The sequence below is a fragment of the Loa loa genome (assembly GCF_000183805.2).
Source record: "Loa loa unplaced genomic scaffold supercont3.625, whole genome shotgun sequence".
In the NCBI taxonomy this organism is placed as follows: Eukaryota; Metazoa; Nematoda; class Chromadorea; order Rhabditida; family Onchocercidae; genus Loa; species Loa loa.
In genome coordinates, this window is record NW_018108805.1 from 3,191 (window position 1) to 18,588 (window position 15,398).

Below are 15,398 nucleotides of genomic sequence, written 5' to 3' on the forward strand. Positions count from 1 at the left end.
TTATCCTTCAATAAGTACGACTTATTGATAGCAAAAAAAAAAAAATTTCTTTTTTGAAATCAATTAAATTTGGATGCTTCAAAAAAATTGGTGCAGAAAAGTTGTAAACATAAATGAATAGATGTAAAGAAAAATTATGCACTTTTTCTTCGAATTTTACCAAAATAATATTTTGTAAATTATATGAAAAAGATTAAAAATGGAAATTTTAAAATTCCAACTTTTAATTTCTATCCATTTTTATACCTTTTTCCGTTCCTTTTTAGATATTCCCAAAATTATTTAACTTTACTGTAATTTATCCTTTACATTTTACACTACTTCCTTTTCCCATTTCTCATTAAACATAAATTATTATGAGTGACATTTTATTTTATTGAAATTTTTCGAATTTCAACATTCGGTAGAGAAAAATAAATATCTTCAAATATAATTTGAATGGATGCCCAAAAATTTGTTACAAATGAAAGTTAAAATATAAACTTATAACTTCATAAAAATTAATTAATTTGTAAATTTCATCACTTTTCCTCTTGCTGTAATCTTTTTTCTTTTTTTTTTGAAAAAAACTATTTGTCAATATGTATTGCGCCTTTTTTTTAAAATGTTTATGACAATTCCTTATAGTTTTTCATTCATTTTTTTTCTTTCCCTTGAGATCTAAATTTATTTAAAGCAATTTGAAAATTGAATTGATATTACTCAAACAAAACTGGATAAGCGCTCCTTCCTGGAAAAGTTTATCCAAATAAAACTTATCCAACAAAACTGGATAAGTTTTTTTTTTTGGTATTCCAGAAATATGGACATATTTTCGGATATTAAAATGATTGTATATCTCTATCAGTTTAGATTATGAAATTTTGGAAAACAAACCAAGATGCAAACAAGATCGATGATAGCATTATCATATAAATTCTTCGATCGTTCAGGCTCAAATTAACTTGTCTATTTTAGGCTCACACCTTGTTGTACCAATGTTTCATATATTTTTTGAAGCCATATTGTTCATGGGTAATGAAGAAAAAAAAGCCGAATAAGTGATATTGTGATATTATTCTAATTTTTGAATACAAAAATCAGATTTGATCAGCCATACAAATGATTAATCCAAAAAAATCCATCCTATATTTCATTCGTCATAATTTTCCATATTGATTAATCCGTAAGGTTTATCACTGATATTTTTCAAAATTATCACTACCGGGATTTATTTTGGTAAGGTACAATTAAGCTTCAAAATTTTTGAGAAATAATTTATCAGATTAGGAAAAGATAAGGTTGAATTAAGGTTGAATTTTGTGACCGAAAACAGGATGACTTGATTCTTGTTAGATTTAATCATTGTTTGCAAAACAGATTAGATGTTGAAAAATGCTTTTTCCTGGAGCAGAAATTATCTAGAATATCCTTCAATTTCTACCTGCACTTTATATATTATATTACTTGAATGAAAATTCATCTACCAATTCCTCTATGATTTTATTATAATTGTCTACTATAATTGTTTTACTATCTACTTATTTTAATAAAAATATTTGAAGCAATTGTATAAACAGGTAGAGAAAAAAAATGTTTTGCCATTGTCCGATAAAGGAAATTTGCCAAAGTGTATCAGGTAAGTGTATTATTTACAGTGATCTACTGTTATCATTTGCATAAATGCATGGTTCGGCTTTATTATCTTAATCAAAAAAATACGAAGGCGGACATTTAAAAAGTTGATTTACATTCAAATCATTAGGAATATCAAAGATGCAGTGAAAAAAAAAGAAAGAAACTTAAATTCGGCACCATCATGATAAAACTTTTCAGTATCATATCACAGAGTATCAGGAAAAAAGAAAAGAGATGAGACAAAATGGTTTAGTTTTAAAACGTGACTCGTATATATCATATGTTTTGAGGAATTATGTCAAACTCTTGAAGCAGAAAGAGGAAAATTTCTGACATGTAAATTGCAAAAGAATTCTTGACGCTAAAATTCTTTTTTTTTCAAATTTATATCACTTTTGAAAATTGTCCCTATCCTTTGAAAATTTATTAACAATAAATGAAACCCTAACGATTGAATTTTTTCTGTCATTTTTTCTTTAACGACGATCAAAATCCTAAAGGCGCAAAGAAATCTTTATTTTCGTCAGGTTTGAAGATGATCATAATGAAATTCTATTACGCTGTTGATTTATTAGTAAGGATGAGGATCTTCATGCCAGTGACGTAATGCTCGATCATTTGCACCAGTTGTATAGCTATAACGATTATAATTGCTACTAGTTGATCCAGGTGTTGTTATAGCAGCTGGAACAAAGAGCAATCATTGTAACATATCACATGACAATAATAATTAACACAATTAGCGCATAATATTAGCATTAAAATGAAATTTGAAACTAGAGCTGTTAGTTATAAGAAAGAAATTTGGTAATTTTGTAAGCTGAAATGAAACCTTTACCCGTATATTTCCGATATTGTGATGCAAACGGATCACGTGTAAATGAAGGTGTAAGATGAGATGATGGATATACACCATAAACTTTGTCCGTGAAACCATATCTAAAATAACTTCCGCTCAATTAAATACTAATTGTTAATTTTTTTAGAAAATGATTAACTGAATCCATCCGAATTAAATATTTTCGCTCTGAGAGAAAATTACCGTGATGAAGGCGATGATAAAAAGTTGGCGTAATCAAGATGTGCATAATTGCTTGGTAGTTGTTGGGAAGCTGCTGGCATTGCTACGCTTTCCTTACTTTTCCGGAAAAGTGATTTAATTTTATCAATAGGTGATGATGGTCTCTTGAAGTCTGATTCCAATCTGAAATAATATTTTCAATTCGAAGTAATAAAAAAATCTTTTTTGACCATATTTAAATATAACAAATATGACTAACCCTGGAACTGTAATTTTACCATCCGGACCAAGACGCATTTCAGTTGTTCTTCGTCGTCCAAGAGCCAGAAAAAGTGAACGTTTCTTTGCTGCTTTCGATGGCTCATCCTTCGAAACTTTACCTAAAATATTGCACACAATTTGGTTGGGAAAAATTAAATTACAGTGCAATTTAGAGTGAAATCGAAGCAAACTACAACGATCACTGTAAGAAATAATTTTGTTAACATTTCTAACAGTCGATGCATGATGTGTGATATTATCGAACTCAAATTTCTTTTTGATACAAAATAGATGAAATACTGTTTGCTCTCGGATTGGTGCATTTTTCTGCTGATAAATAAGATTAAAATACGTTCGAATTTTGAAGCATTTAAGATGGTCAAATAAATGTTTTATTTCAATAACTTGTCCCACATTTTTTCAGCTTTCCAAATTTTTTAAAAAGACATATCTGGAAGCATGATCCTAACAACATCTAGCAGTCATTCTACTTTGCTAACTCAGTGAAACAGATAAGTATTATATAATGTGATATAACACTAAAATATCACCTAAAACATATTATTGCCAACTTACTTTGATAAAATTTCCTAGGAGCACATAATACAACGACCGAACATAATCTCGAATAAAAAAAAAAAACATACCAGAAGCTGCAGATGTTTGATCTTTCCCTCCAACTATTCCTTGACCACTTCCTGTTGACGATATTTCGGTTGATGCACGGCTGCTATCATTTTCCGCATTCTAGAAATTTTCACATAACACAAAAGTCGTCTGTTTTCACTCAGAAAATTTTCACTAATATATATTTTGTATTAGTATTTGTTTATTTGTTTATTTATTTATTTAAGAAGTACACACAAAATGATAAAACAGTCATAGCATACGATTACTTAATTATGCTTTTGTACTCAAATATATAATTCGAAACACAATTATACACGAAAAACTAGCACAATAAATTCAATTACTAATTGAACTGAGGCGAAGAAAAAATATCAAAAAAGAAAAATTATACTCGTAAATTCAGGCAAATTATATATTCGGGCCATATCAAGAATATTTAGAAATCTTAGAAATATTTGGAAATGAGAAACTTCTCGTGAATTTCGTTTTTTCATCAACCTATGTTCATACAAATGACAGATAAAGCATGGATATCAAAATAATGATAAGATTATAGGATGCTTTTCTGCAATCGACAATAGCTAACAGTTAATACTACAAATTTAATACTACAAATAATCTGCTTCGCGAACATTGATAAAGCAAACTCTGAATGTTGTCGCATTCTTAGCTTCGCTATCAGTGACATACTGAAGGTTTCATTTTAGTAAAACTAATCTGAACTGTCTAATTGGATATTCAAAATTACTATCTAAATTTTTTCGCCCAAAAATTTTTTCAATAAAATTTTTACTTTTACTTTATGAAAAAATAATCAGTGCTATCATAGAATAGCATTACGATTTAAATTAGTTCCGGAATTCTATAATATTAGATCAAAACTGAAATGCAACTTACTTGTTTATTTTTCAAAATGCCTCGCGTTGGTAATTTGCTATGATCCGGTTCATGTGGTGTTGATCCTCGAACAGCTGTATCGTGAAAATTGACATAACTATATTCTGCTTTATCACCAGTATGCATGTCCGATGTCGTTACGAAATTTCGGAAACCTATTTAAAAAAAAGCACACATCAACAATTGTTTATTTTTAATGCTTAGTAATTTGTTGAATGAATAAATGGTGAAATAAGAAAAAACAAAGACAAAAAAAGAAAAATTAACTTTAATAATTTCGAAAAAAAATTAACCATTACTCTAAACGATCAAAAGTATTTCACTAAATACTTTGAAAATTAAAACAAACGAACCAAAATAATCAAGATCATCTTGACGTAATGCACTCCTTTCCATACTATTTGAACGGCCATATATGCGACGAGTAGGATCACCAAGAACTGATGCAATATGTCTTCCTGCTGGTCGATAACGATATGTTGCAGCTATAATATGTAACAAACATTGATAATCTATCAATAGATAAAATGTAAATTAGGACTGTAATTATATCAAGGAAGAATAACTTTTCGGAAATAAAATTTAAAAGGTAACGAAAAAATTTAAGTGCATTATTTCGATCCGTCCAAACTGTTGAAGTAAAATTACTACTATTAATTGGAAATGGTTGGAACTTAATCTTTTTTCGAATATGATATGATTAAAAAAATTACCTAATTAATTTATATAGATTGTAATATCTATAAATCGAATGAGTCAAACAAAGTTTGATTTTTGTTTGGTAAAATAATGAAGAGAGAAAATAACCATTTGATGATTCGTGATTTGTTTGATTCTGAATGTTAGGCGTCATTTCGGCATTATGACCAGCTGTAAAACAAAAATAAAAACAAAACAAAACAAAAAAAACAGATTTCAGAAGAAAGAATTTTGTTTGATTATTAATGCCAAGGAATTCCCATGTATCACAGTTTACAATAACTTGCTTCCAGTGTCACTATCATAGTTGTTGTTTCGTCGATACGGATAATTATCATCATATCTGGATTTGTAATCTGATGCATATGAAGAAATGGAATGATTACCGGTAGATGTACCACTATACCATGAAGAAGCTGGCATTCGATACGTTGATGAAGGATGCAAATTACTGTAGAAAAATCTTCATATTACAGAATTACGTGTTTAAAGTATGCTTAGCGGTGTTAGTTAGCTAACTTGATTATGAAATAATCTAACGATACAGAAAATGAGTAATGTTAAAATTGACCAGTATGAATTATCCAAAATATTAAGCTAATATCAAAGCAATGATAATAATGACATAACTTTAGTGAATGATAATTGCATGACTTTTAGTTTTGTAGCGGACGATGGAAACGGTAATCAAAGAAATGTTATACGTTGACTTCAGCAAGACATCGTCAAAGTTTTTCAGCTGAGTTTGCAGTTTGGTCAAAAATTGGCAGTATTTTTTTGCCAACACAGAGAAGAGAAAAAGTTACCTAACAGCTGTATTTTTCTCGGCTTCACGTTCAGCTCTTGTCTGATAGACGTAAAATCTTTTCGGCTCTAATGCCCATGACTGAGGTACTGATGACTGGAAACGAATAAAAATTAAATGGAACATGGAAATGATAAACTCTTGTGATATCATATCATATTGTAACAGCTTATCATTTTCATAAAATTTCACTTATAGTTGAAAGAAATGAGCAAACGACGAAACCTCGTTATCATAACGATTAATGATGGATGAACCAGGTGCAGCGAGCTTGTTTACATTAGTGTTGGTTCCAGTATGTCTGAATGTTAAGATACAGATTAATGAATGAGCTACAATTTTTGGATTAATAAATAAACTGCTGCATTTTTATCCATTCTGTTGAGATTCCCATTAAAAACAAATTGATCTAATTCAATATACTTTTCATTTAATGAGACATTAATGTTAACAAAGAGAATGAATTACGAATCAGGTCGATCAGGTGAAAGATCATGCGCTGATTTTGATTTCCGTTTATCGTCACGTGCCGTATACAAATTATGATTCAATCCCTGTAAATAAATGAATCAATCAACTTGTTTGCATCAGCAATGTGGCATATCAGTCTATTAATAAGGTCACAAGGCGAAGCTTAAACTAACAGCATTGAGCCGTGTCGGTGAAGTTGCATCTTTTTCAGCAGTTTTTCTAAAACTGTCGTCATTATAACGTGTATTTTGTCCATAAATAGCTGAATTCGGGTATCCTGAAATATTTCAGTTATCGGAAGATTTCTTAAAACTAGAAGGTCCTTAAATACAAAAACAATCCTAACGGAAACTTCTGTTGCATTAATATATTTAAAATAATTGAAGCTAACCTGGACTAGCCAAATGTTTGCCATTCGATTCATTTAAAAATTTATTATGAGCGTAAAAAAGGTCAGTTGGATACAAAGTACGATCAACGATTGTTAAACCAGGTGAAATTGATCGAGTAGGTGTACCTGTTGTACGAATCAATGATAATCCAACGGGATCATTGGTTGCTGCCATTGTATGACCTGTAAAAATTCAAATTTCAGTACTCACTGCAAAGTTAAAACAAAAATCAAATTTGATTTTAGATTTTTGCTCTTCATAATCATAAAAACATATGAACAAGCATATAATTGGTAACAATCTCAAATGATGAAAATTAGAAAAGTGTAAGTCTAAAAAGCAATATCAACTTCGCGTAGCTAAACTTACCAACAGCATATCGGCTAGGCGTCACCTCGTCACGATGATCAGTAATGCTAAAATGAGAAACAATCAGGAACTTAATGAAATGATTCCAAATTAAGGTTCCTCTCAAACCTATTGCGTCAAACTAATTGAAATTACACAAGAATTGTAATTTCGAAACTGTACCACAATTATTTTATTGCAAACTTCATTTCTACACTGTTAATATCGATCCTTATATTTATTTGTCATTGTTAAGAAAATTAAGCAGTAGTAATGGAATAATAATGTTGCTTTTCCGATGTAAACAAACTTTGACTTTAACCTCAACCGATAATACACTAATATATATTATAAAAATTGTTGCAAATATTGGAAGCACTTTTCCCTCCTTCCCACATCAATTAATTCGTTAATTTCAATAATTAGTGACTCTAGCATATTGTGAATTTGATTTTCGAAAAGCAGAAAAAGTAAACAACTACTAAGCAATTGAAAAACACAAACTATTGAAACGAAAAAAAAACATCATGCTATCATCCAAAGTAAGCTAACCTCTTTAAAACATTCTCTGAAACATCAATGGTACGATTTCGTCTCCGACGATCCCAGTTATGACGTCGTAGAAATGATGCAGCTGCATCGTATGACGGTATAGCTAACGATCGATTACTAAAAGTTAGTATACTAATTAAAAGCACAAAAAAAAGAAAAGAGAAATTGACCGGAAACTATCGAAATTCGAAGTTTATCATCACTCATTTATCTTTATCTTCGCCATGTGCACTGGACATTATTGAAAATACCATACTATCAAAATGAATTAAAGAAAAAAAGAAAGGAAATTAGGTAGAACAAAATTATTGTATTAAAATTTCACTTGAAAAGCTGAAATGAAACATTTGAGTAGCAAAAATATTTGAGTTTTGAAGCGAAATAATTAATAATTGGGTGATAAGATTTGTTGAGGACACGCTCAATCGGTTAAGATAAAGTAAGAAAATAAATTTTTCTTTTTGGTTCATTTGAATTTTGCAAATGAGAAAAAACTCAATTGAAACGAAAACTAACCCTAATTTAATTGGTTTGTTTGCTTTTCTTGTCGTCAATGATACATCCTTTTTATTATGCTCTTCCTTAGCCTTCGGTTTCATCTTGACAATTTGAAAAAAAATTTTTTTTTCGTTTTCTTTTTTTTAAAAGAAATATCAAACTTGAATAATTATAAAATTTGTAATTTCATGAAACCATTTCTATTTTACATTTCAATTTAAATCCACATTTGACCTTTGCATATGCATGTGGTAATTATTTCGAAACTTTTTAAAATAGTTTTAATGCTAATGTGGAAATAGTACCTGATATTTCGTATCGCCTATTACATGGTCTGCTTCTGGACTGATCACTTGTGATTTTCGATTTTCAACTTCAACTACAGAAATAGAATCAATAATTGTCAGCAACATTTGGAACTACAGGAATTGTAAAAATAATAGATGCTCCCAAATGTATAGAAGTTATAAATTAAAACTTTGAAATCTAAATTGAAATTTTTGAAGTGAAATTGCCAAATACCTGGTTGTTTGTTCGGTGCCACTTTGTTCGCCTCACTTTCTTCACTACTAACCTCTTCATCACTTTCTTCATTTTCATCTTCATCATCTTCTTCATCGTCGTCACTTTCTGACTCCGAAACTTCATCATCCGATTTCATCTCATTGGGTGGTGAACGTGGTGGTACCGAGCAAACTCTACTGCAAAATGATCCGTATTGTTTTTATGAACTTCTTTAAAATTGTTTAAACATACTGCAAAAAAAGGTAAACCAACAAACCAAATATTAATTAATCAGCTACCTTGCAATTTCAGCTGGATTTTCAGTACTCGTAACCATAACATCTGGATCTTGTGTTCGTAGCCAATTCTTGACAATTTTTTTACCAAGCCTACCCGGAATATCATCACCACTATCATCAATCGGTTTTGGATATGTCATAATATATTTCTTTGCCTGTAAAATACATTCATTTTCTATTTTCTTTTTTTTTCCGTTGAAATTTTGATGAATGAAAATATATTACTTATCCCAAACAATGAATGGAAAACTTCACGTAATTAAATTAAAATTCCAAGGACAATCAAAGAGAGATCATAACACTATGCAGAAAAGGAAAATGTCAACTGAAGATTCGTTATCGTTATACTTTCGGAAACAATTAAAACATCTAAAACTCTTGTAATATTTAAAATAATTAAAATTTAAATAAGGAATTGATAAAATATACGAAGTCAATAATAAAATGAAAAATAATAAAATTAGATGAAATGAAGGAAACAAAAGATGCCTTATCAAAGAGGAATAGCGATCGTTCAATGGTCGGTTGGGGTCCACCGATACGCCGATGTGGCAAAGTTGGACTTTCACATTCCGTCGATACACCTCGACCGTATAGTTCTACTTTACTATGCTACAATCCAAATAACGTCTTTATTTGGATGATATCATAATACCCATACTTTTTCGCCTTTCCCTTATCTCAGTTTTTTCTTTTTTTCCATTTTAAATCTTTATCAAAATTATTGATGCTTTTATGCATAATTGACAGAATGGTTGATAGAATGATTCAATTTTTCTTTCTTTTTTTATGATTTAATTCTACTGATATTTTAATCATTATCTTTTGCTTAAAAGAAAATTAACATGTTTCGCAATATAATATGTTTTGTAATATATAATTTTTTTTTTCTTAAAGTAATATGTTTTATAGGAAAAATTTGAACAAATAAACCTGATATTTCCCTTTGCTTTGTCGTTTTGCTAAGCCTCGATCGAAAGCATCGACGAATTGTGGTGCAACAACTTTCATATGTGGATCTGGTGGTGGATTATTTTCACCCGAATCGCCGAGATTTTCCTCTGATAATGCTGTACGATATGAAGCATTTTCTTCATCTTCGATCTTTAATTAGAACGAATTTAAATTCCAAGCAATAATGCTATTTAAGATACAAGGGTTTATCCGTTATCAAATGTACATGCCAATATTAATACATGGTTGGTTTCAGAAAATAATGCTGATTAATTTTTTTTTACCTATTTACAAGGTTATCGATGATCCAAACCCAAAATATGATGAGAATTCCTACACGTGATAAGATAACTTAAGTACAATTTTAATGGAATGAAAAATCTGGCTGTAATTTGGAAATCAATGAAAACAACTAATCCAATACGCTCATTTCATGATTAAAATATATGACAAGCTTTATTACTTAATCAAACTACCTGTTCTACTTCTTTGCCAAGTTCATCAATTTCACTATCACTTTCTTCAACCTCCTCATCATCTTCATCATCACATTCTTCACTTTCCTTTAATGATTCATCATGATCTAGTGGATTTACTTTAGACTGATTTCGATCACCATCCAGGATAATTTCACCATCACTTGCATCTTCGAACGAAGTATCCTGAACGAACATTCGTAGCTTATCAGCTACAAACAATCGATGGGTTTCGTATTTAATTATAAAATTGGTAGGAATCTTTTTAAACTTCAAGAAAATAAACTGATTCAGACATCAGTAAAGATGAAGACCTGAACAGTCTCTTCTGTAAGTTCATCATTATGAGAGAAAGATTTCACTGTTCCGATATTATGCTCTGCATCCTCATCCGGATCAAAACCAACCTAGAAAAAAAAAAGGAAAAACAAAACATTGTTTAAATGTTATATCATAGCTAACTTAATCATATAAATGTGACATTAAAATTAGCAGTAAGAGTTCAACCAAAAGTGACAATATAATGATTCATTGTTTCACTATTTCATTTTTAATAATAATTAATTCTAACATATAGCCTAGATGAATCAGAAGGAAATTTTAATCTCCCATAATTAATTGCTGCTAATTGCGAGAAAATTTAAAAATCTATGTAAATGTGTAGATGTTTGATCTATTATTTTCAAATTATTTTCAAACTAATTTACTTATTTTAATTATTTTCAAACTATAATTTATTTAAAAAATAAAATAATACGATACCTCTACACTATGCCATGGTCTTTCGCTATAATTTTTCATTTGTCCATTACATTGTGCTATACCATTTGGTTGATATTTTCCGGGAATTCGTTTCTCGTCTACTTTAACCAATGTTGTAGTTGCATTCTCATACGTTTTACTACTTCGTCTTCCTGTTATTCCGACTGTTGTTCCACCAATTGATGTTGCTATTGCTGCTCCAGCTGTTTGTCGTTTAATTAACTCCTAAATAAAATGTATGCATAATTTCTGATTCATTACATGCACGAATTATTATATAATTATTGAAAAATTATGCGCAAATATTTTAAATAATTATATCTAATGAAATCTTCATTTATTCAATGCAATATTTTCTTCCTTATTTATTATAATTTTAGCAGCAAAATTGTGAAATTTGCTTTTTTTTTTCTCCAAATTAAAAAAAGAAATCTTTTTTTTCTTTTATTTAACCTGAGATTGTTGTTGGATTAATTTCGAAGCTTGCTTTTGTACAGATGGTGGTTGAGCTGCAATAATTGATTCCAATAATTCCTTTACCATTGGTCGTGAATCATAAAATGGATGAGCTTTAATACGTGCAACTAATGTCATACTAACCGGTCCTTTCTCCATTTGTTCTAATACCTACAAAGTAAATTACATTTAATTACATGTGAATTCATGAAATTTATTTAAATTATCATAGGCATTAAATGATAACAAATGATAGCTTAATGATCATAAATGATAGCCTGATCGCTTAATTTATCACATGAATTATGTGAGATGATTTGATAAATGTTAGAAATTGTGTTTGTCATTAGAATCATTTGTTTCGAGAAATGATCATGTATAATCTATATGATTCATATGAGCGATAGTATCCCATGGTGGAATAACTGCACATTTCTCGATAATTCGGATAGTTGAAGGAAATAATTTTTAATTAAACCAAAAAAAACCTGATTCATAAGTATATTCAATGAATCCATTTCCAATCTCCATGTTTCAGCGGATGGCTTCCGAGATGCTTTGGCTGCTGCAATTACAGCTTCGGAATCCAATGGTACAAATGATGGTTTAGAAGTTTCATTACTTGTACCGGTCGATTTCTCACTAAAAATTTAACAATTTGAAAATCGTTTCATTTAACATTTGGAACAGAAATCATTTGTAATTTAAAGTAACATTTATCAAAACTCTCATTAAGACTTTCAAGTTTGGCTAATCAATTTAAATTTTGCTTGGAAAAAAATAATCTTAAAAAATTTCGAAACCTTTCAATTGATAAATAAATGGTAGAAACTAAAACTGTTTCAAACCTGATTTTAGAATTCGACGTAACTGGATCATCAGGTTGTTCCGGACTCAATCTTTCATTTTTGTTTTTCATTCTGCTACCACTACTGTCGCATTCGCTAGCAATTGCTAATGTTGGTTGTTTAAAACGACGAATTTCTTTATTTGCTAGGACCTATAAAAATGCGAAATATTGGAGCAAAAAAGAAACATACGAAACAAATATTGGATTTTGTCATTTTCATAAAATCCATTTTTCCAATTTATGAATAGATAAGTGAAATTAATTACTTAATATATATTCTCATTGGGTTAGGTATATTTGTTAATTTGCTATGCATAATAATTACCTGATTATCTTTGCTTTGTAGTCTTGATTCGAGTCGTTTAAGTCTTTCTAATGGTTCATAGTATGCATCCGGTTCTTCCACTGTTACTCGTTCCCGCTCCTTTTCCTTATTTAATCGCTGAAAATTGTACCAATGATTTGAAATTAAATCATGATTAAAAAAAAAAGGTGACAAAATAAAAATTGCATAAGCATACAGGATCATGACGTAAACTTTTTTCTGCAGCTGTAAGTGTTGACATTTCGGTGCCATCTGTTTTTCGTGTTTTTGGTGGTTTAATTGGTGAATTTTCAATGTATTCTTCAGCTTCCTTACGTCGTCTTCGAAATTCCTCAATTTTAAGTCTAAAAAATGGTTTTTTAACGATAAAATTACAATGTTACCTATTGGAAGAAAATTGTTATTTTATAAGAAAAATTTAAAAAAAAAAAATAATACCTGGTTGAAGGACTTAAATGCCCAAAATCCATGAATACATCAGCTTCATCAGCCAAATCTTGCACTATCATTGTTTCTGCGCGATCTGTTAACGGCGTATGATCGACGATCTATAATTTGGAATTTTCCAATACTTCTTATTAATCATGATAATTAACATACAATACAAAAGCCTTATTTTATGACTTCTGCTAACCTGATTTTCTGGAAGTTCTTGAATCACTGGCATATTTTCATCGAGATTTAACCACCAATGACTAGCAATTTCATCGATATCTGCTCGCCTTTCTGGATTCACCCGCAACATATTTCTAATCAGCATTGAGGCAGCTAAAAATGATGAACAAATAAGTTTTATCGTGATTAATATAACCGGAAATGATAAGCGAATAAATTCTGTTATGATTGATACAGCTAGAAATGATAAGCAAACAAATTTTATCATGGTTGATACAGCTAGAAATGATAAGCAAATAAATTTTATTGTGGTAAATATTATTGCTTATAAGTTGCTGTTACTTCTTTTACAACGCATAAATATCCAGAAAGAAAAAATCAGATTAAATCAATAATTAATGTAAACAAACTTGATGGAGTATCAGGCTCAAAATATGCGCCACGTTTAATTTGTCTAACCATTCGATTGAAATCACGGCCATCAAATGGCATTGACCCGTAAACAAGTGTATAGAGAAGAATTCCTAAACTCCAACAATCTACCTGTAACTTATATTTTAAATTATCATAATTAGCCAAATTAAACAACAAAAAAAAAAAGAGCCAAATCATAATTTAATCAAATAAAAACTTTTAGAATTTCTTTCCCTCAATTTTATACTAATGAAAGTTTTTAAACTATAAGAAACTTCATCAATCAATAAATGAATTTAAAACAAACATATGGATAATATGGATGAGGAAAAAGTATAGCATTTTTGAAGGAAATTTAAGCTTAAAATTGCAGAAAAAAAAATGATTGAAATTTCAAAAGTTTAGCTCAAATAAATGGACAAATGGATTTGGTTTAAATTAATAGATGAATAAATTTGGCTTAAATGAATAAATAAACATAATTAGCTCAAATAAATGATCGATTTGGATTAAATAAATGGTTAAATAAATTTGGGTTCAATAAATGCATGAATAAATTTAGCATAAATAAATAAATTAAAAGGAATTATATTTAAACCTCAGGGCCTCTGTACGGTGTTCCATTAATAATTTCAGGTGAAGCATAAAGTGGACTGCCGCAAAATGTATTTAATAATGTTTTATCAGAGAAATAATTGGAAAGTCCAAAATCGGCAATTTTGGCATTGTTATTTGCGTCCAATAAGATATTTTCCAATTTCAGATCTCTATGCGCTACTTTATGCTGTAATTCAATGAAATTTTAATAACAAAAAAAAAAAAAAGAAAAATATGAAAAAATTCTTTGGAATATTTTAATGTTAAAATTGAAAAAGAAAAAAATTATATTTTAATTCAGACTTAAAATCATTAAATATACATCGTTTACAAAGAAAGTTACCTTATGGCAATAAAGAATGGCAGATGTAATTTGACGAAAAATTCGGCGAGCTTCAGGTTCTGGAAGAGATCCAAATGTGCTTACATAATCGTACAATTCTCCGCCACTTGCATACTCCATGACGAGTATTATTTTATCCCTATTTTCAAACACTGAAATTTAATTTAATATTTTAATTTAATAATTTCGTATTAATCTATAATAATTTAGAATTAAACATTTAATGTAAACCATATATTTTTTTTTAATTTTACAGCAAAAAAATTATTTTTAAAAAAAAAAAAAAGATGAAAAAAAAAAACCTTCGAAAATTTGTATAATATTGGGATGATTCAGTGCGGACATAATTCTTATTTCTCGCCGAATTCTCACCAAATCTTGCTTATTTTCAATGGCACTTTTTTTAATGAGCTTTACGGCTACCTGAAATTAGAACAGATTTAAAAAAAAAAAAAAAAATCTGGAATTGCTCGATTTATCATAAAAATTTTTTTTGTTATATTCAATGGAAAACGAAGATCTGGTAGAAATAAAGCAAACAAATTGGAGGATTAAATTTTCAAAATTAAAAAATATTTTATTTTAGTTAGAAATAAAGAAAAGAAAAAAAAA

At 29.2% G+C, this 15,398-nt stretch overlaps 1 protein-coding gene across 1 annotated transcript; it reads right to left on the reverse strand.

Moving 5' to 3' along the window:
• Positions 1-2,188: 2,188 nt before the first annotated feature.
• On the reverse strand, positions 2,189-15,209 carry LOAG_07271 (CAMK/CAMKL/NUAK protein kinase; the record flags this gene model as incomplete). Its single annotated transcript, XM_020447386.1, has 36 exons — positions 2,189-2,301; positions 2,450-2,556; positions 2,660-2,821; positions 2,898-3,018; positions 3,547-3,646; positions 4,427-4,581; positions 4,780-4,911; positions 5,234-5,296; positions 5,413-5,576; positions 5,932-6,026; positions 6,156-6,231; positions 6,399-6,484; positions 6,575-6,678; positions 6,793-6,975; positions 7,163-7,209; positions 7,694-7,810; positions 8,210-8,292; positions 8,497-8,570; positions 8,714-8,892; positions 8,995-9,149; positions 9,484-9,606; positions 9,928-10,098; positions 10,425-10,610; positions 10,739-10,831; positions 11,187-11,411; positions 11,640-11,813; positions 12,131-12,284; positions 12,491-12,642; positions 12,818-12,934; positions 13,014-13,161; positions 13,256-13,365; positions 13,452-13,585; positions 13,843-13,975; positions 14,445-14,630; positions 14,787-14,938; positions 15,089-15,209. Coding segments are annotated over 36 exons (4,695 nt in total), but the record flags the coding sequence as incomplete, so codon positions are not given.
• Between the last annotated feature and the right edge of the window lie 189 nt (positions 15,210-15,398).